The sequence below is a fragment of the Bos mutus genome, chromosome X, assembly GCF_027580195.1.
Source record: "Bos mutus isolate GX-2022 chromosome X, NWIPB_WYAK_1.1, whole genome shotgun sequence".
Lineage (NCBI taxonomy): Eukaryota > Metazoa > Chordata > Mammalia > Artiodactyla > Bovidae > Bos > Bos mutus.
The window spans coordinates 124649506-124670133 of NC_091646.1; the positions used below are offsets into that span (position 1 = coordinate 124649506).

At 43.2% G+C, this 20628-nt stretch overlaps 1 protein-coding gene across 1 annotated transcript; it reads right to left on the reverse strand.

Annotated features, from left to right (window-relative positions):
- Positions 1 to 5380: 5380 nt before the first annotated feature.
- Positions 5381 to 20625, reverse strand: RS1 (retinoschisin 1). The gene is made up of 6 exons (XM_070366624.1): positions 20598 to 20625; positions 20102 to 20127; positions 19418 to 19523; positions 10522 to 10663; positions 8167 to 8362; positions 5381 to 5746 (listed from the first exon to the last, which is right to left on the reverse strand). Exons 1-6 carry the CDS (start codon positions 20623 to 20625, stop codon positions 5594 to 5596), a joined length of 651 nt encoding a protein of 216 aa, XP_070222725.1. The 3' UTR covers positions 5381 to 5593.
- Positions 20626 to 20628: the final 3 nt, after the last annotated feature.

Here is a 20628-nt window from a genome sequence, read left to right on the forward strand (position 1 = left end):
GGGTGTGACGTGGTGTTAACCTTTTTAATTTTTGAATCCAAGCTGAATTTAAAGTGTTGAATATTTAAATTCCTCACAAGCTAATTATGTACCATTTGTAAAGTGTTTATATAACTCTTTGTATCATGTGTTGGTACATCTTATCAAGTTTTTTCTGGCATGTATTCCATTCTAAACTTCTGTAAAATTTCTATTGTTGCTGTAAATACTATACAAATATCTATTCCGTGGTAACCTTAATTATCAGCATGAAATGGTTAATTTTTACTGAGCACAATGTATTTTTGAATGGACCTTCCCAAATGTCTTTAATAAAATGCAGATTTTGCACTGACTGATGTGATTGCCAGGCCATCCCCATCGTGAGCACTGTGGTCCCTCTTGTTTGAACAGCAAGCAGCTCTGCGGTCATTCCTTCTTTGTAAAGAACTCGTTTGAATTCAAATGAAGGATAATGGGTCTTTGAAGTTGGAATCAGTTTAAGGGACAGAAATTATTGTAAAGCAGGGCAAATCCTGTTATTTACTGATGTTGATAATTTTTTTGTATTTATAAAGCTTTTCCCCCCCTTCTGGCATTTTGAAAACTTTGGTTTATTTTACATTTGAGTGTTGCCTCCTTTTTACGTTGCTAGACACTCACTTGGTGGTTTGGGGAAGATGGGAAGATGTCAACTTCCTGCATAGTGCCATTGGAGGAAGCAAAGGTGGACAACTTAATAAGGATTTCTTCATGTTTTGGAACAGGGGGTTGGCAAACTTTTTCTGTAAAGGGCCAGATAGTAAATATTTGAGGCTCTATGAGTCATTGGATTTCTGACTACTCACCATGCAACTCTGCCATTGTAGTGCAGAAGTAGTATAGATGATATGTAAATGAATGGGTGTGACTGTGTTCCAGGAAAACTTTATTACAAAAACAGGCAGGGGACCAGATTTGTCAACCGGTTTCAGGCCCTCACTTTGTCTTTAAGGATAAGAAGACCAACTAAGTAAATGGGGTGAGGGGGAGAACTTAAATTTTGTGATAACATGTGTAAATGTTCTCCAACTTTCTTTATCTTTCTAAACAAAGGATGGAGCTAAAACACTTTCTTACAGAACTGTGTCACCAAATCTTCACTCCAAGTTTCTCAAGTGTCATACAGACTTGTGGCCTATGGTTTCAGCTATACTGTTTATCTAGATTGACTCAAAGTAACTGAAGCTTGTCACTTTTTTATGTTCATAGCACTTACTATGGCTGGGCAAATTGCCAAGTATTTTACTTATATTAATACATTTATTTTTCGGAAGGCAACAAAGTGGATAGTATCCCCATTTGTAGATGAGGAAACTGAGGTTTATGGCGTTTACATTAACCTACCCAAGGTTACCCTGCTAGGATTTGAAACCAAGTACTTTCACTGTTAAGACTATACCCTTTAACACTACTATACTAAGCGATCACTATGTTTCCACGTATAGAAACTGACATGGGTTTGTGCCGTGGGGCAGTTCATGTACCACCCTTCCTTCCATCTCCCATCAGGTGGTAATTGATCTGATTTGAGAGTAGAAAATTTCATTGAAACAAGTCACTGTGTGTGTGTGTGTGTGTGTGTGTGTGTGTGTGTATGTGTGCATGCTAAGTTGCTTCAGTCGTGTCTAACTCTTTGTGACCCTATGGACTGTAGCCTACTAGGCTCCTCTGTCCTGGGATTTCCCAAGTGAGAATGCTGGAGTGGGTTGCCATGCCCTCCTCCAGGGAATCTTCCAGACCCAAGGATTGAACCCACGTCTTGTACGGCTCCTGCATTGGTAGGCAGATTCCTTACCACTGAGCCAGGGGAAGCCCATATACTTTAACTGGAAGTTTCCCCCACAAAAGAAATAGTACTACAAACATAGTTTATATTTTTAATAGCAAGATTCTGTTGGGCTTCAGGTGTCCCTCAATAAAAGTTTTATTTTTTATACATTCTGTCATTAATTAAATGAAGTAAGAAATTCAAATGCTGTTATAAACAAATAATAGATAAATGTTTTACAAATCTCATTGTTTATTAAACTCTGAAGTATTGAGAAATTTCCAATAAGAAATCTCAGCTGACTTCTTTGCAGAAATTGACAAGTTGATCCCCACAATATTATGGAAACTCAAGGGACTCAGAGTAGCCAAAATGATCTTGAAGGAGAACAAAGTTGGAAGACTTATGTGTTACAATTTGAAAACTTACTACAAAGCTACCGTAATCAAAACAATGTGTACTAGAATAACAATAGACATATAGACCAATGGAATAGAATTTAATGTCCAGGAAATTTCCTGGTGGTCCAGTGGTTAGGACTCTGTTCTTTCATTGCTATGGGTGCAATGAAACTAAGATCCCACAAGTGACATGGCAAAAAAAAAAAAAATATATATATATATATATATAGAGAGAGAGAGAGAGAGTGTCCAGAAATATAAACCCTCACCCTCTGGTCAGTTGATTCTTGGTAAAGGTTCAAGATCATTCAATTGGGGAAGAATAGTTTTTTCAACAAGTGTGCTGGGACATTTGGATATTCACATGCAAAGAATTAAATCAGACCCCTACCTCATACCATATATAAAAATTAACTCAAAATTGATCAAAGATCTAAATTTAAAAGGTAAAACTATAAAATTCTTGGGGAAAAAAGCAAAAATAAATCTTCATGATCTGGATTTGGCAATGGTTTCTCAGATATGACACCTATAGCACAAATAACAAAAGAGAAAAAATAAGCTGGACTTCATCAATAAAATGTGTTTCAAAGGACTCCTTCAAGAGAGTGAAAAGACAACTTATGAAATAGAAGAAAATATTTGCAAATCATTTATCTGGTGAGGTATCTAGAATATATAAGGAACTCTTACAACTCAATATTTTAAAAAACAACCTAATTTCAAAAATGGGCAGAGTCTGAATAGACGTTTCTTCAAAGAAGGTGTACAAACACAGTAAACACATGAAAAGATATTTAACATCATTAGTCATTAGAGAAATGCAAATCAAAACCACAATGAAGGATACTACTTCATACAAATCAGGATGGCCTCAATCAAAAAAGACAGATAATAATAAGTGTGGAGAAATTGGAACCCTCATACATTGCTGGTGGGAATGTAAAATGGTATAGCCACCTTGAAAAACAGTCTGACAGTTCCTCAAAAGGTTAAATCAAGTTACCATATGACCCAACAGTTCCACTCCTAGGTATATACCCAGGATAAATGAAAACATGTCCACACAAAACCTTGTACACAGTTGTTCATAGCAGCACTATTTATAATAGCCAAGAAATGGAAACAATCCAAATGTCCATCAACAGATGAATGGATAAATACAATGTGGTGTATCCATACACTGGAATGATATTCAGCCATGACAAGGAATGAAGTACTGATACATGCTACAACCTGCATGAACCTTGGAAACACTATACTAAGTAAAAGAAGCCAGACAGGAAAAACCACATATTGTATGATTTCATTTATATGAAATGTCCAGAATAGGTAAATCTACAGAGACAGGAGATTAATGGTTTCCCAGGACTGGGGTGGGCAAGTGGGTTGGAGGGGTGATGGCTAGTGGGTACAGGGCTCCTTTTGGAGGTGATAAAAATTTTCTAAAATTGATTGTGATAATGGTAGCTCAACTCTGAATTTACTAAAAGTCATTGAATTATACACTGTAAATAAGTGAGATTTGTATGGTATGTGAATTTTATCTCAATAAAGCTATTCCAAAACAGAAGTTTCCAATATAAACAGTTATTTGGAGAACTTTCATCCCTGCCTCACCCTGTTTACTTCTTTTCTTTTTTTCCCCTTAACTGTACTCCCCATCTGGGTCTGGTGTGCCAGTTGTAGTCCTGAACTCTTAGGATACCACCATTTTCTCTGACAGTCCATATCACAATAAGAGTTCATTCATCTTTCCCAGTAAGGATCTCTGTAGGCATTCTGTTCAAAGTGGATTTGTCCGTGTATCCTAAGGCCAGAGAAGGATTTTTTTTTCCCTACCCTGAATTGATAACCTCTATATTTGAGAGAAGATTGAGCAGAGAAAGGTGTTTTTCCAGGTTTAAGTATACAGCATGGGTATTAGAAAGATGCTAGGTTAAATAAGCTGATCTAAGACCCACAATACCAGAGAAGGGATTAAGGGATTTTAGGAGGCTGGCCATTCACAGAGAAGGTGAATATGATGTCCAGGATCATGTTGGTGTCCATTCACTAAGCTTGTCGTCTGAAAACTAACTCAGAGAAATGAATTTCTGCTAGCAGAGGCTGCACTGTGTCAAGGCCAGAACAGTCTTGGATTCCCTCGTCTCACTGGGGTCCCTCATCCTCAGATTCCACCCTTTCCTGGCTCCTACTTTCAAATCCTCTCCTGCCCACGTGCCCTGCTTCTGGGGAAGTGCCTGAAAACAGGCTGAGCTATAAACGGCAGAAGAGGCGGACTGTCCTTCCCCCAGCTGCCTGCTTACAGAGCTCCTCTGGGAGGGGAAGGCCAGACCAGCCCATACTTTACAAAGCAAGGGGGCTGAGGTTGGAAGGTTGGGCTCAGCAGCGGCCTGGCTACATCACGCTTCTCAGATTGTAGGTCCTGATCACTTCCTGCAGAGTGTACTTGGCTGATGGGCCTCCTCTGTAGCCAATGACAGCTCCTGGCCAACTGTTTTCCCAGTGTTAAGTTTGTTGAAGAATGGTAGCCCTAGATAAAAGGATGTTCTGGTGTGTTCTGGTCATCTGGGTTTCCTAAATACAGGGAAATTTTGTTCCTTACATGTGTAGCCTGTCCCATGTTATTCAGTTAAATACTGACCACAGACTGGGATCATGTATCTGAGGGCATGCAGAGTGGAGCTGTCTGTAATGAGAGCTCTGAACCTCCCCTGCCACTGCGTGCAGTGTTGGGCATAGGAAGTGAAAGCTCAGAGCAGGGGAGACCTTCCTACCTCTGGGGTGTTTGGTCATGCAAAGCTATCACAAGACTGGGACACCAGCTCCCATCTACCAGACTCATCTGCGCCACCCAATCATCCCCAAACTCCATACCCAATGCTCTAGAGTCCTAAAAGACCATACTTTAATGAAAACTTAGGAGAAACCACAAGCTTGCTCCCCCTTTGTGTTCAAAGAGAGGCTTTATAAAACAGTATGTTCCTGTTTTGAGCATGGTAAAGAAAAAGAATTTTCAAATTATGAGGGCTGCTTTGCATTCCCCTGCAACTGCACCTTTCACTGCGTCGGAGACTAAAAACAAAAACAAACAAAAACAAACAAAAACAACACCCCCAGAGCAGCAAATTACTGCTGCTACTTAGGATTTCTGCATGAAAATTGTTTTTAGAGACATTTTCTTTATTCTTATTTTCTTTGACCCTGAATGGGGAATAAGTTCATTTTCATTTTCTCTCACTGAAATTGGAAACTATGCAAAAAAGATAGTATTCTCTGCCCAGCCCTGCGCTGAAAAGAGCCTGTAAAATCCAGCCCTGTTGGTCACAGTGATAAGTCAGCGTTCCCCCATGGGCCGCTCTGCACCCTTCACCCACTGCAGGTATGAGCCGAGGCAACATCAGGTACACTTGCTGACGCACTCCAGCAGCTCCATCCGGATGGCAATGCGAACATGCCAGCCTAGCGGGATGAGCCGGATGAAGCGGGAGATGATGGGGGGCCGCAGCAGGTTCTGGACTGTGGAGGTTCGGTCCGAATTTCCATAGAAAACCTAAAGAGGAAGGAAATACTATCACCATCACAGCAGAGAGAAAAGGAAGACGTTTCCTGTCTGGATTTGGCTCCAACTTTTAACTATGGAAAATCTCAGTGCTTAAAAGGTAGAGAATTTGCTGATATCCTCCAAAATCTGACCTTGAGTGTTTGTCAGCACCTACATGCTCCAGGCATCAACAGAAATGAATTAATATTAGGTAACAACACATCCTCAGTCACACTAGCTGCTATTCAAATGCTTAGTACTGTATGTCATCCGTTGCTGCCATATTAGATACTGCAGATAACATTTCCTTCATTGCAGAAAGTTCTACTGGATGGTGCTGATAGAAAATGCCTCTTGGTTCATATCACCAATTTTGTGATTTAATCCTTTGCATTTTGACAAGAATTTTGAAAAGGACCACATTGCTTAAAAGAGGAACGTTCTCATGTTCCAAAGGTATCCACAGTGGGGCTCAAGTGAAAACTTGTGAACTGGCTCTGAAGTTGTGAGCCAAAGCTTAACTGTGTGTGTCTGCATTGATACAAATGGCAAGTACTTTTTAGACTTGGGAAAAAAAGTGTTTTTTAAAAAGAAAAAGACATAAAAACTAGAGAGAAGATTCTCAAAGTGGGAGAGCAGTGCCCAAAATAGAAAAAGGGGTTGCTTCCTGTTATGCAGTAGCTATAACATAGGACACAGTGGCTATTTGCCTATATTTTCAAAGAAACTTCTTTGCACTCTTTCCAGAGTCCTAAGTGCTCTGCCCCGTGACACTAGAACATTTCATTTCCTTCTGGGATTATCTCCTATAAAAAATTTGGCTGTCACATTGACCTCATCCATACACAAATCAAGAAGGACTTCAGCTGCCATGATCTTGACTTTATTTCTTCCCAGTAGCAACACCCCACACCCTCTTCTCCAAGCTGTTTGCTCTTGAACCTATTTAAGTCAGGAGCCTGGTGAAGAGGAAGGACGGAACAGGCCCACTCCACACAGCTGCCACAGTGGAGCACTTCTTTGCAAAGAACCATCAAGGCCTTCAGAAACTCAGCTTGAAAAAGAATTTGCGTATCTTTTTGAAAAGCCAACTAATAAGAACAAAAATGAAATACAATGTCCAAGTATGGAGATGGTTTTTCCTATTGTGTTCAAACTCCTTGAAATCTCAACCTGTGAATGTTTTGCTGTACAAATTGTCATCAGAGAGTACAGAGCCTTCTGATGTTCAGCTACACATGTCTGCTTAACCTGATGAAATGTCTGAATTAGCTGGGGAGGCCTCAATCTCAGGCAAAAGGACAATTAACTTTTCCAAACAGCTGGTGAGTTTTTATTTCACTGCAGATAGCATTTTATATATATGTAAAATATTGACTATATATATGTGTGTGTATATATATATATAGGGCTTCCCTGGTGGCTCAGCTGGTAAAGAATCCGCCTGTAATGCGGGAGGCCTGGGTTCGATCCCTGGGTTGAGAAGATCCTCTGGAGAAGGGAAAGGCTACCCACTCCAATATTCTGGTCTGGAGAACTCCATGGACTGTATAGTTCATGGCGTCGCAAAGAGTCAGACACAACTGAGCAACTTTCACTTTCATGTAGCTTCCCTGGTAGCTCAGACGGTAAAGCGTCTGCCTGCAATGTGGGAGACCTGGGTTCAATCCCTGGGTCGGGAAGATCCCCTGGAGAAGGAAATGGCAACCCACTCCAGTACTCTTGCCTGGAAAATTCCATGGATGGAGAAGCCTGGTAGGCTACAGTCCATGGGATTGCAAAGAGTCGGACATGACTGAGCAACTTCACTGATATATATATAATATATATAAACTAAAGAGCTTACTGTGTTCAGTCTGTGTTGAACAAGACTTGGGTCTCAGCCCTCAGAGATTAGTAGGATATAAAGTTTCTCAAAGGTTTAAGTGATTCTATTTCTTCTCAGCTAGAGTCCTTTTAACCATTTACATGGTTTAGTGGCTAACTTGTTGAGATTGTCTCAGTCAACAGTTAGGAGAAGCCATATCTATTGATACATAAAGGGACGAGGACCTAGCCGCATCAGTAGTAGATCAAGGAAACCCATGCAGCAGTGTTCAAGGTCCAATGAGTTTGGAAGCATCCAAATGACCAGTCTTGATTATTTAAGCATCTCTGCTGATGTGAGAATTCAGACAAAGATTTCTTTTGCACATATGATGGCACTCATTGGCAGACAAACTGTGCTAGGCATGAGGGGTACAAGAAAAGACACCTGTGTTGATATCGCTATCAGAGAGCAGATTGTGTGGTGGGGAGGAAGCATGGATGACTCACCATGCTGGGGGGGCAGAGTTCTGACAGAGCATGACGACAGAAACACAGGGATGGATGGGAGGGAAGTCCCAGAAGGGCTGTGTGGAAGGAGGTTTGGGGTAAGCCCGACATACCCGGTTGTTTCCGGTCTGGTCTTTATAGTAAATCCAGTTCAGACTCTCATCGGTCCTGTACTGCACACTGTACTTGGTCATCCACTCATCGATGTCACAGCGCCCCTGGGTGAGGATCCCCGAAATCACCTTGACCTCCTTCAGATCTATCTGTAACCACTGGCTGCTGTCCTGGAACTTGGAGAGCCAGGCACACCTGTGTGGACACAGCAAGTCACCAGGAGCCTTACCCCGTGAGCCCCTCCGAAGAGCTGGGAGGCACTGTCTTTTGAGGGGACACCAGCACCTGCAGAGCACCCACAAAGGTCAGGCAGCCTGGGCTGCAATCTGTTAAGCACCCAGAGGCTTGTCCTCAAGAAATATCTGGCCTCTGATCCTTCTGTAGTTTCTCTCTCCCTGCACTTCCACCACCCAAGGAAGAATTGCCAGACTCAAATAATTTGTCAAAGAAATGCCTTCAAGTGTAGCTAAAATCATCTTTGGGGTGTGGTTGAGCATGTTTTTCTTCAAAACATGCAAATACATGGTCATTTCACCCACTGGCCCCCTTCCTTTTTCATTAGTCTCTCCTGATGTTCTTTCTCCATAAGTTGTCTTTTTTCTCTTTAATTTCATCTCTTCATACCTTATCTGTGTCTCCTTCAGGTGCTGTCACCCACACCATGGTAGGAACTGTGTACAGAACATGAAACCAAGTGGCTCTGGAAGGCCTTCTCACAATTGTAAAGCAAACCAACCAATGAAGGAACTGATTTATGTTTTAGTTATATCCCTCATAATTTGTGGAAACCTATAGTTTCCCTTTGTGGTATGTGTGTGTGCACACATTGATTTAGCTTCTCAGGACTCTCAGCCCTTGGCTGCCTTCTCTTCTAATTCTGGACTTGCTCCTTGGGTGGCTTCTGAATTTTTAGGTCCATTCCAGACCTTTTCTAAATTCCAAATCCCAAGAATCAATTGCCAGCTATTCAACTTCTCCTGGATGCTATACAGCATCTCAAAACATGTCTAAAAAGAGCTCTTAATTATCCTAACCCCAGCCTCTCCTTCCAGTGTTCTTCTCTCTGAATGCTACCACTTCCTCTCTGTCACCTCAACCATCTAATCCATCTCTTGGGTCCATCTCCAAATGTTCCTCAAAGTCATTTCACTGCCACCATGCTAGCCCATGTCACCTTCAGTTCTTGCCTGGACAGCTGGCATAGCTTACTTAACTAGTCTCTCTGGATTCCTCTCCCCACCTCACCCCCAACCCATACTGCACATTAAACCATTCTTCCCGTAAGAGCCAGAAATTTTTACTTAAAACATAAATCCAATTGTAATACTCCCCAACTTTAAATCTTTCTCTGGTAGAGTCTGCCGGTTGTCTCCCCATATCCTCTACCCATCTTCCTTTAGTAATGGAACCCCTGAGATTTTTGCAAACGAGTGGCCACTCAGCTAAGATCACATTTCCCAGTCTCCTTTGCAGCTGGATGGGACCGTCTGAACAGATTCTGATCAATGAGATGTGGGCAGCAGTGGCCAGTAGGATTGTATATATATCCTTAAAGGAAAAGTGTCTGCACCGTGCTCTTCTCTCCCTACTGACTAGACTGTGGATATGGCAGTGGAAGCTAGAGCAGTCATCTTGGGCCCCAAGATGGAAACTTCTTATTAAGGAGGAGAGAACAAGGTAGAAAGAGTTTGGGTCCCTGATACCATCCAGCTGTCATAACAATTCTAGACTGCCTAATCACCTTCATGTTGATTAAGTCTCTGTATTTGGGGCCTGTTTGTTATAGCAGCACAAATCTGTATTCTAACTCATGCACATTCAGGGTTCTCCCAACATCCCTAAAATAAGGACCACAATCTTTAACATGACTTATAAGGCCCATACCATCTGACTGCTGCCTACCTCTCTGGCCTTATCTCATCGTCTAGGCACTTGAGGGATCTTCCCAACTCAGGGCCTTTGCATCTGCTGTGCCCTGTGCCTCTCTCCAACCTTCCCCCAACCTGGCCAACTGCAATTCTCAGGGCAAAGATTTTTTTCCTTAGAAAACCTTTCCTGGTGTTTCAAATCAAATAGGTCTTTCTTCATCTCCTCCACAGTGCTCCTCACACTTAGCAAATAGCCAGTTGTGTGACAGTGTGCTTAGAGTCCCCCCTCTAAACTGAGTGCTTCTCAAAGGCCAGGAGCTCATCCACCTTGTTCACTGCTATATCCATGGTCCTTGGCACATGGAAGGCACTCGGTCAATATTTGTTAAATAAATAAATGCATTCTATGTCATTCATTTATCACAGAGACATACTTTTTCAAATTACATGGAAAAAATAATCACCCAAGTTGCATGCCCTGCTTACCCAAAGCCTTGACTGTTAAGCCGGGCCTTGTTGGCAGTCCAGGAAGAATACCAGCCCACGTACTGCTCCACGTTGGAGCAGGTGATCTGGTCTGGTGTAACCTCTCCTGACTCGAAACCCAGGGGCTTATGGTATGGGCATTCTGGCAAAGGAAAAAACAAGGCACATTGAAACACTCAGATCACATGGCAAGACTCAACAAACATGACATGATTGAAATGACAAATCAGACCCTCTCGTGAGGTGGAAGATGTTTTCCTTTGTCAGCACCATTCTCAGTGGATAGGACTGGGTCTTCATTCTTTTCACTGCTCTTGTGAGAAGAGAGTGAAGATGAAGTAAAGGGATTGTCATAGAGACTCACAACATTCATAAAAGCAGAGGGAAGTAGCTCTATGGCAACCTCTTGGATAGGGGGGAATTTTGAGAAATACTTCACCTCCTCCACAAACTCAGAGACCTAAAAACTAAGAGATTTGTAGCAAAATATCATACTTAAATGCCATACTCTCTATTTTCCTTATTAATACTGGTTAGCCATCCCACATGATGACATCAGAGTCCCTAATTGTCCTCAGGCAGCATATGATGCCAATTATAGGAACAAAACAATGGTGAGAGGCAAGAAGGGCAATTATATATTAAGACTGACTTCCTACTTGTAAATTGCAGTTTTCTCACTAGTCTAATGAAATTCTAATGAAAAAAGGAGAGGGGAATGAAATGCGCCTAAGTGACTGTTGAATAGGAACATTTGAAAGGAACTGCTTTTTCCAAATAAGACTAGACGAAGCTGGTGCTTGTATATGAATTTTCTGCTGCTTCTCATGTATTTCCTCTTATATTTAGCATTGAGTTACCTGGTCAGAGACTGCCAATTGCCAACCAAGCATCTATTCTCCCTTTCTTTTTGACTAAAATACCCTAATTTTGTTGGGTGCAGCAATGTAGCGAGCTGTATATGTATATATATGTATGTATTTCCCGGTCACCTTTGCAGTTAGAATTGACCATATGACACAGTTTCTGACCCATGAGATAGGAGAAGATATCTGTTGGTGATTGCGAATCAAATTTTGCTTGCCCCCTCTTTCTTCCTTGCCTAAAAGAAAGATCCGATGGCTGGTACAACAGTAGCCATCTTGCACAATGATGGTAAGGCCAAGAGAACTGAAGAGACCTCAGCCCTGATATCCTTAAGCTATTCCTTACCCCTAGTTTTTTACCATGTGAGTCAAAGCAAAACTATTTCAATAAGCCACTATTTAGGGGGTCTCTTATTTATAAACAAACCCAGATTCTAGCTAAATTTCTTTAGAAAACAAGCAATAAATTTAGGCAGATACATTCTCCTAGTTTTCCAGTTGTGAATGATAAACTTCAAGTAAGGCAGATCAAATTACTTTCTCACCATGTGTAAATGTAAGTTCAGATTAAAAAGCCGAGTGTATTTACTAAGGCATTGTCACCTTCAACGGTAAAATGAGTGCTTATGTCTTTGTAGCAGATAATTTTCAAGCATCAGTAAAATTGAATGAGGCTTATAAAAGCTTGAATGACATCCTGAGGCTCTGGAATGCCTGTAGGGATAGTCCTGCCCTGCCTCAGATGCCGAAGACAAAAGGACAGCTTCGGGCCTCTGGCCAAGGTGGCTTAACTGCTTTGCTACCCAGTGCACTGAAGGAATAGGGCCAACTCCCACCAGTGGCTGCAGCTTAGTGGAGCTGGGGGTCCGAGGACAGCATTTGTAGTTTATCAAGTACTCGAAGCTTTGGGTGGCCTATTAATGTCAAGAGAGAGAGAATAGGAGTGCTTTCTGGGCCACTCTATTATGCCTTATGTGGTCAGATCATCAGAGGGGCTTGTTAAGAATGCCGGTTCCAGGATTCCACCCCCAGAGCCGCCGCATTTTTAATGAACACACTTTGAAAGCACACTTTGAAAACCTTGGTTTGCCAGGAAGGTGTTTTGTTGGCTGGAGGATTCAGGGGGCCTGCTCTCTGTGGCCTTGGGGGTTCATCCACCTCCTCACCTCCCCCTCTGACCTGGAAAATGAGCCCAGCCACCAGAAGGAGGGACAAGGCCCCCAGCATCAGAAAGCTAGGTTTCAGTTGTAAACCACTTAAATTCTAACCATGGATGTCCCTGGGGCCCCTCCATCCTGAACCTCCCTTTTCTTACTCTGGGGCCACCAGCTCAGAGGGAAGAGGCAGAGGGAAAGGAAAAGCCATGGCCACCTCTCCTGATTGCTTTATTCTTGCCATTTGGCTCTTTTTCTATTTTCCCCCTCACATCTCTTTTGCCATCTCTTCCCAATTAGCCCATCTAACAGTTAGTTACACTGCAGCGACCTGGCCAATGGCAATGTCCTTGGTGGCCTGTGAGGGCTTGTCCCGACATGGATCTTGCCCATACTCTCCAGGGCAGATGATGAGCTCACCATCCCCATGGCTTCAGCTGGTGTCTGAAAGCCAAAGAGTGACTCCCAGGCCCCAAGCTCCATTCCACTGCCTCCTGGATATTTTCTAGGTGAACAGTTCCATCTGGGTGACCTAAAGATGCTTCACACTCATCTATCCAAAACTAAGTCCTTCAGCATCCAAGCCCCAAGCCTGCCCCTGTCCAGTGCTCCATGACTCTGGCATTGGCGCCTCCAGCTACGAATCTGCTAACCCAAAAACCCCAGTGTTTGGGCCCAAGGCACAAAGTAGAGACTGTGATGGGTCTCAACCAGGACATCACCTGGAAAGTTAAAAAGTGCTGGTGTTCAGGCCATACCACCAGCGATTCTGATGTCCTTGCTCTGGGGCAGGACCTGGGCATGGGGTAAAGCTGCAGGTGATTTTAATGGGCAGCCAAGCTCAAGAATGCCACTTAGAGCCAGTTCAACCTAGGATGGGATCCCACTCTCCCTTCAGTGAGCTTAGGCAAGCTGCTCAACCTCTCTGGGTCTGTTTCCTCATCTGTGAAATGGGTACAACAGTCGTCCCTGCCTCCATAAAGTTGATTTGGGATTGTTTAAAACAGTGTAGAGTGTAGAGCCTCTATTGCCTGGCCAAAAATAATCAGCTAGTGCTGGTGTAGTGTGAATTTGTGAGAGTATATTAATGTCTTGAGTTGTATATATATTTATTTTTTTTTATGGTGAAAACTCACCAGGGGAAATAATCTAGCACCTCTCTACCCCCGTCATCCTCCCTATATCTGTCTGAGAAGGTCAGCTTCCTATTTCTAAAGGTTTGGACTCTCCTTGCCTCACAAAGGAGTAAGATGTTTACAAGTGCATGCATGTGATTTGAGACAGGAGAGGCCTATTGACAGCCTAGCATCCCTCAGGCTCATGGATTCGGAAGGTCCAGGCCTCAGCAGGAATGAGGTGACTCTCCCAGATGAGGTGGCTGGAGGCTTTGGGCTTTGAGCCTTGCTGGGACCTGGGAGAACTCGTGATAGGGGCCTGAGCACCTCTGAGAGAGTCTTGGGAAAATCCCCCAGGATTAAGCTTGGTTCAGAATGAGAAGGGCCACCAACAAGGTGTCTGCCCTCCTGTGAGGGCCAGTCAGGCAGAGAGCTGCCCCCAGTCAGCCCTGGCAGGCCCCCAAGGGGCAGGGGGCAGGGGAGTATAGTCCAAGGGGGAGAAGCAGGACCTTCGACAATCCTGTCTTTAGACTCTTCACAGCCCATGATAAAAGAGGAGTCAAACCAGAGTTATCTAAAAATTGGAAAAATAGAAAATGTAACATTTCTCCTGCTCTTAGTGCCCTGGAATGAAGCGCAGTCCACTCACATTCTTACTGTTTTCCCTGGCTCCTCCTTTCCCCTTCACCTGGCCACCTCTTCTCATCCTTTGGCTCTCTTCCCACTTCCCCTGCCCACCCTGAGCCGGTAGGGACTCCAGATGCTGCCTCCAGCTCCCCCGGTCTGTCTAGCTCACCATTCTATCTTGAGCTGAGCAGAATGCCTGTGTGTGCTAGGCACTCAATAGATATTGATTGGATGTATGAATGGAGGGATAAACAAACTTCATCACCTCATCTTGGGTGGCCACTGGGGATACGCAGAGATAATGGCAGGAAGAGGAAGCAGGGAGTTCAGGAAGGTAGTGGGAGTTGACTGGCCCAGAGAATTCCCCATTGGTCTCATCAAAAACTGTCAATTGAGTCTAAACTAGTATTAAACAACATAAACAATGCTGCTAGAGGAATTAAAGCGATCCACTTCACACACACACAGAATATGTCTGTCCCAAGCTTTCTGCTCAGTGGAGGTTACTATAAGCTATTAAGCCTTTTTGTGCACTCATTTTACTCTTATGGAAAAACCTGCATCTTCTGTGGCACAACTGTCTCTTGTGATCATTAGATGGGTAAAGGCATCATCATGCTGCTGCTGCTGCTGCTAAGTCGCTTCAGTCGTGTCCGACTCTGTGCGACCCCAAAGACGGCAGCCCACCAGGCTTCCCCGTCCCTGGGATTCTCCAGGCAAGAACACTGGAGTGGGTTGCCATTTCCTCCTCCAATGCATTAAAGTGAAAAGTGAAAGTGAAGTCGCTCAGTCGTGTCCGACTCTATCGACCCCATGGACTGCAGCCTACCAGGCTCCTCCATCCATGGGATTTTCCAGGCAAAAGTACTGGAGTGGGGTGCCATTGCCTTCTCCGAGGCATCATCGTCAGATCAGATCAGATCAGGTCAGATCAGTTGCTCAGTTGTGTCCGACTCTTTGCGACCCCATGAATCGCAGCACGCCAGGCCTCCCTGTCCATCACCAACTCCTGGAGTTCACTCAGACTCACGTCCATCGAGTCAGTGATGCCATCCAGCCATCTCATCCTCTGTCGTCCCCTTCTCGTCTTGCCCCCAATCCCTCCCAGCATCAGAGTCTTTTCCAATGAGTCAACTCTTCGCATGAGGTGGCCAAAGTACTGGAGTTTCAGCTTTAGCATCATTCCTTCCAAAGAAATCCCAGGGCTGATCTCCTTCAAAATGGACTGATTGGATCTCCTTGCAGTCCAAGGGACTCTCAAGAGTCTTCTCCAACACCACAGTTCAAAAGCATCAATTCTTCGGTGCTCAGCCTTCTTCACAGTCCAACTCTCATATCCATACAGGACCACAGGAAAAACCATAGCCTTGACTAGACGGACCTTTGTTGGCAAAGTAATGTCTCTGCTTTTGAATATGCTATCTAGGTTGGTCATAACTTTCCTTCCAAGGAGTAAGCGTCTTTTAATTTCATGGCTGCAGTCACCATCTGCAGTGATTTTGGAGCCCAGAAAAACGAAGTCTGACACTGTTTCCCCATCTATTTCCCATGAAGTGATGGGACCGGATGCCATGATCTTCGTTTTCTGAATGTTGAGCTTTAAGCCAACTTTTTTACTCTCCACTTTCACCTTCATCAAGAGGCTTTTCAGTTCCTCTTCACTTTCTGCCATAAGGATGGTGTCATCTGCATATCTGAGGTTATTGATATTTCTCCTGGCAATCTTGATTCCAGCTTGTGTTTCTTCCAGTCCAGCGTTTCTCATGATGCACTCTGCATATAAGTTAAATAAACGGGGTGACAATATACAGCCTTGACGTACTCCTTTTCCTATTTGGAACCAGTCTGTTGTTCCATGTCCAGTTCTAACTGTTGCTTCCTGACCTGCATACAAATTTCTCAAGAGGCAGATCAGGTGGTCTGGTATTCCCATCTCTTTCAGAATTTTCCACAGTTTATTGTGATCCACACAGTCAAAGGCTTTGGCATAGTCAATAAAGCAGAAATAGATGTTTTTCTGGAACTCTCTTGCTTTTTCCATGATCCAGCGGATGTTGACAATTTGATCTCTGGTTCCTCTGCCTTTTCTAAAACCAGCTTGAACATCAGGAAGTTCACGGTTCACATATTGCTGAAGCCTGGCTTGGAGAATTTTGAGCATTACTTTACTAGCGTGTGAGATGAGTGCAATTGTGTGGTAGTTTGAGCATTCTTTGGCATTGCCTTTCTTTGGGATTGGAATGAAAACTGACCTTTTCCAGTCCTGTGGCCACTGCTGAGTTTTCCAAATTTGCTGGCATATTGAGTGCAGCGCTTTCACAGCATCATCTTTCAGGATTTGGAATAGCTCAACTTGAATTCTATCACCTCCACTAGCGTTGTTTGTAGTGATGCTTTCTAAGGCCCACTTGACTTCACATTCCAGGATGTCTGGCTCTAGGCATCATCATATGTACTGCTAAATCGGGCTATGCACGCTTAACATACTAGCCTTTCTTACTCAGTGTATAATTTTTCCATATGTAGACATATGAAAGTCAGACATGAAGAATATTAACATAAAGGAACACAAAGAGAGTTCAGGGCCATTTTTGACAAAAGACATGTGACTATTATTATGCACATGTGTTAGACTTGAATCTGTATGATGATGTAGTGGAATACAGAATAATGTTTATAAAAGAATAGAGTATAAACTTGAATATAATATGGAAATATAAAGTATTGAGTCATTGGATGTCTTATACTTTGATACCTTCCCTACCTTATTCCCCCCCTCTCAGAGTGACGAGGTAATCTTGGCTCAACATTGAAAAAGACAGACCTTTTACTATAAGAGCGTTAGGCTGAAGATTAATAGGCCATAATGCAGCCAGTTGGTCACCTTCTGCTCTGTGGGTAGGGCCCCCTGGCAGTAACAGACAGTGTGCACCTGCCAGCACCTCCTGGCAGCTCTGAATGACCCTCCTGTCCTGTGCTTTCTAGGCTCTCCTTCCCTCATAAGGCAGACTCTAGTGGAAGCACTCAATCTCAGGATCCAGAAAGACCAGGCCACGTTCTTGATGTTCTAATGAGGATCTGAGGCACTGATGGGCAAGTGAATTCTGGAAAATTGTGGCCAGTCCTGCTGTCCCGAATCATCTCTTTTGTGGAAAAGCCAACTTACATAAATGAATCAACCATGTAACACTAAAATTGCATTTTTTTTTCTTTCCAGGGAATATCTGTATTGCTAAAATAAAAACAAAAACCCCAGTGGGGCAAGGAAAACACTTAAGCTAAAAGAATTTCTGATTTCAGAACTTCAAGTTCATGGCAGCTGTGTAGTGGAGAGGGCCTGAACCACCCAGGCCATCTTCATGTTCCTCAGATACACAGCCCTCCTCAGCTGCACAGTTGATGGGGTCAGTGAAACTAATCCATATAAATAATCTCTTCTCAATTTCTTCTTAGAAAGAGCTTCCTTGGACTGAAATTCCAGGAGGACTCCTGTCTCTAGTGAAGAGAACATTTGTTTCCACTAAAGGGTAAACTCCTTCAGGGTAGAGACAGTGGTTCATTTTTTATCTTCCCATCAGCACATAACAGGCACATGATGACAGAGGGTGGAATTGAATTCTAAATGGATTTATTAAGGAGATTGCCTCAGTCATGACTGGGCAGATCACCCCAGCACAGAAGGGCTGCAGGAGCTCAGTGGGATGTCCTTCCCAAGGGAGAAGCCCCTGAACTCATCAGCACTTACTGCTTTCCTGGCTACCGGGCCCCCACTGTTTCCTTCCAGGAGACTTCCTTCAGAAACCAATTCCTACCCCTTTAGTAAATAGGAAAGCAGGCAGTAAAAGCCTTTGTAGATCCCCTTTCCCCACAACTTGCTATTTTAATGCAAATTTAATGAAATAATGCAGAGAAACTCACATACTGCACACTAAACCTCTCTCCTGGAGCTATTATTAGGCGATTATGTAAAGTGAATGACACCGCAGGGCTCCAGCATAACTCTGGAAAGGGGTGGCAAGGACAGTTTCAGCGAAAGAGACTAAGAGACTCGGAGCTGTGGTAAATACTGAGCCTGGCAAAAGTTTGCTAGGCCACTTGAAAGTCAGAATGTGAGCTCTTAGGAGGCAGGAAGAAAAGGAGCTACAGTTTGCCAGGTCCAGGATAAGACACTTTAATGCCTCATCCATTTTATTCCTCAGAAATACTCCTTAGAGCAGGTTCCACACACTTTGGCCCGTGGGCCAAATGTGGCTCCGTGCCTGTTTTTATAAATAAAGTTTTATTGGAGCACAGCCATGCTCATGTATTTACATACTGTCTATGGCTGCTTTCTATTTGAGGTGTCAAGGCCCTGCAGTGCTCAGAGCCACAAATAATTACCGCCGGGTCCTTTACAGACAAAGTTTTCTGGCCCCTGCCTTAGAGGAAGGCATTCATATTAGTCAGCAGAGGCTGCAGAAAAAATTGTCACAGAAATTTCAAAGGCTTAACACAACAAACTGATTTTTCACTTAGGTGAGGTCAGCAGGAGGTTCTGCTACATTTAACCTCCCTGGCTCCCAGATGAAAGGAGAAACCACTTTATCCAGCAGGGAAATGGACCCCATTTCAGAAGAGACACGGCTTCCTTCAGCTGGAACTGCTCCTGTGAGGCCACCTGACTGTGAAGGGGCTGAGAATGTGAGGCACATGGTGGTTTGGTGAGCAGTAAGTGTCCGGGCATAGTAGTATCACCTCCATTTGACAGAGAAAGGCCAGAGTGGAGTCCCAGAGTTAAGCAGTGATGCAGCCAAGATTCCAAGCCTGGTATTTCTGGCTCAGAAGCCTGTGCTCTTCTCAAAATTGCCATTAGTTTATTTTAGATAAATTCTGTTATCTCTTTCAGTGAAATTTAGGTCCCATCTTACCATCTCACAGAGGTCAAGTAGAGATCCAGCAAACTGTTCTGAACAATGATAGCAGTGCCATTTGTTGAAGCAGTGGCCACTGAAATTTGCAGTTTAAAGACCAACTGGTGAAAACCCGACTGTGGCATTCAGGGATTTAATTCATCAAAGTTGAAAGAAAGAAGAGAAACAGGGTGTTCCCAAGGACACCCCACGGATCTGGTGCCCCAAAGAGAGGAGACACTCACCCGGTATGCAGTCCAAGGGGGTGGGACCTGCAGACCACAGGGCATTGGCACCTCCTTGGCAATCGCACTTGCACGCTTTGTGGTACCAGGGATCTTCACCCTCATCCTGTGGGAAGTCAGGGGGCAGGGACTTCAGAAAAGTCATAGTCAAAGGCAACTGTGGTCAGAACTACTGGAAAAGCTTGCATTCACAAACCTCACTCATTCAGTTCCTATTGTATAGGGCAGCTCTCACTCTACAGCAGTGCAACTGACTTATGAACCCAGTTTAACACAGTCACCGCTCATCTTTGAGTCTAGATAGACAAATGTTTGTCACTGTGGATGACCAGCTAAAAACTTCACAGACACACCTATGTACAGAGCCATGTCCACCCCATTGTAGTGAGCTTCCAGTCAGGCTCCTCGCATCTCCTAGAGGTCCCTTCTGGGGATCCAATTTTAAAAGGGACTGAATTCAAGATTCTGCCATCTGACTTAAGACCTGGTCCACTTGCATTATCTCATTTATCTGAATCAGTCTTGGACTTTGTCCAGATAAAACATGCTATTTCCACCACCAGAAAAAAATATATGTTTAAAAATACATTTTTAAAGAAGTGGTAATCCTATACATTGTTTTTGGCTACAAAAATCTTCAAAAACAGTATCTGTATGAATTCCAGCCTTCTTACTGTAACATACCTCAGTAGATGATAATCCCAGTGTGGCTGAGCAAAAGGACAAGAGAGGAAAAATCAAGTTAAAACAAGAAAGAAAAATTCAACAAATGACTCATTACACGGAAAAGCAAAGTGATAATAGTCACATAAGAAGTTAACAAGACCCCTTCTGGAAGAAGTCAAAGTGAGTAAATATGTGCCTGGAAAAACATCCACGGAGGCTTAGAAACTAGGGACAGTAAAATAGAAAGACAAAGATGATGGTAATTATCTTGTTCATTATAGAATTTTGGAAAAATACATTAATGTTACAAATAGAAAAAAAGGCACCTCTCTCTCTACACACACACACACATATAAATATACCACCAAATGTAACACTATTAACATTTTACTGTAAATTTCTTCTCTTTTCTTTCATATTTTAAGAACATATTTGAGAACCTATCTAAACAATGTTTTAAGTTTATGACATTCTTATTCCATTTAACATTGTCAGTGAGAGTTTTTCCCTTTACTTGTTAACTCCTTATCATTCATCATCATGGT

Bases quoted from the DNA above. Each gene is read 5' to 3' on its own strand.
- RS1 (XM_070366624.1), bottom strand. From the start codon at position 20,625: ATGATGATGAATGATAAGGAGTTAACAA. The intron at 10,664-19,417 runs GTGAGTGTCTCC...TTCCTTTGCCAG, and splicing joins CCCCTTGGACTGCATACCGG to AATGCCCATACCATAAGCCC. The intron at 5,747-8,166 runs GTATGTCGGGCT...CTTCCTCTTTAG, and splicing joins ACCAGACCGGAAACAACCGG to GTTTTCTATGGAAATTCGGA.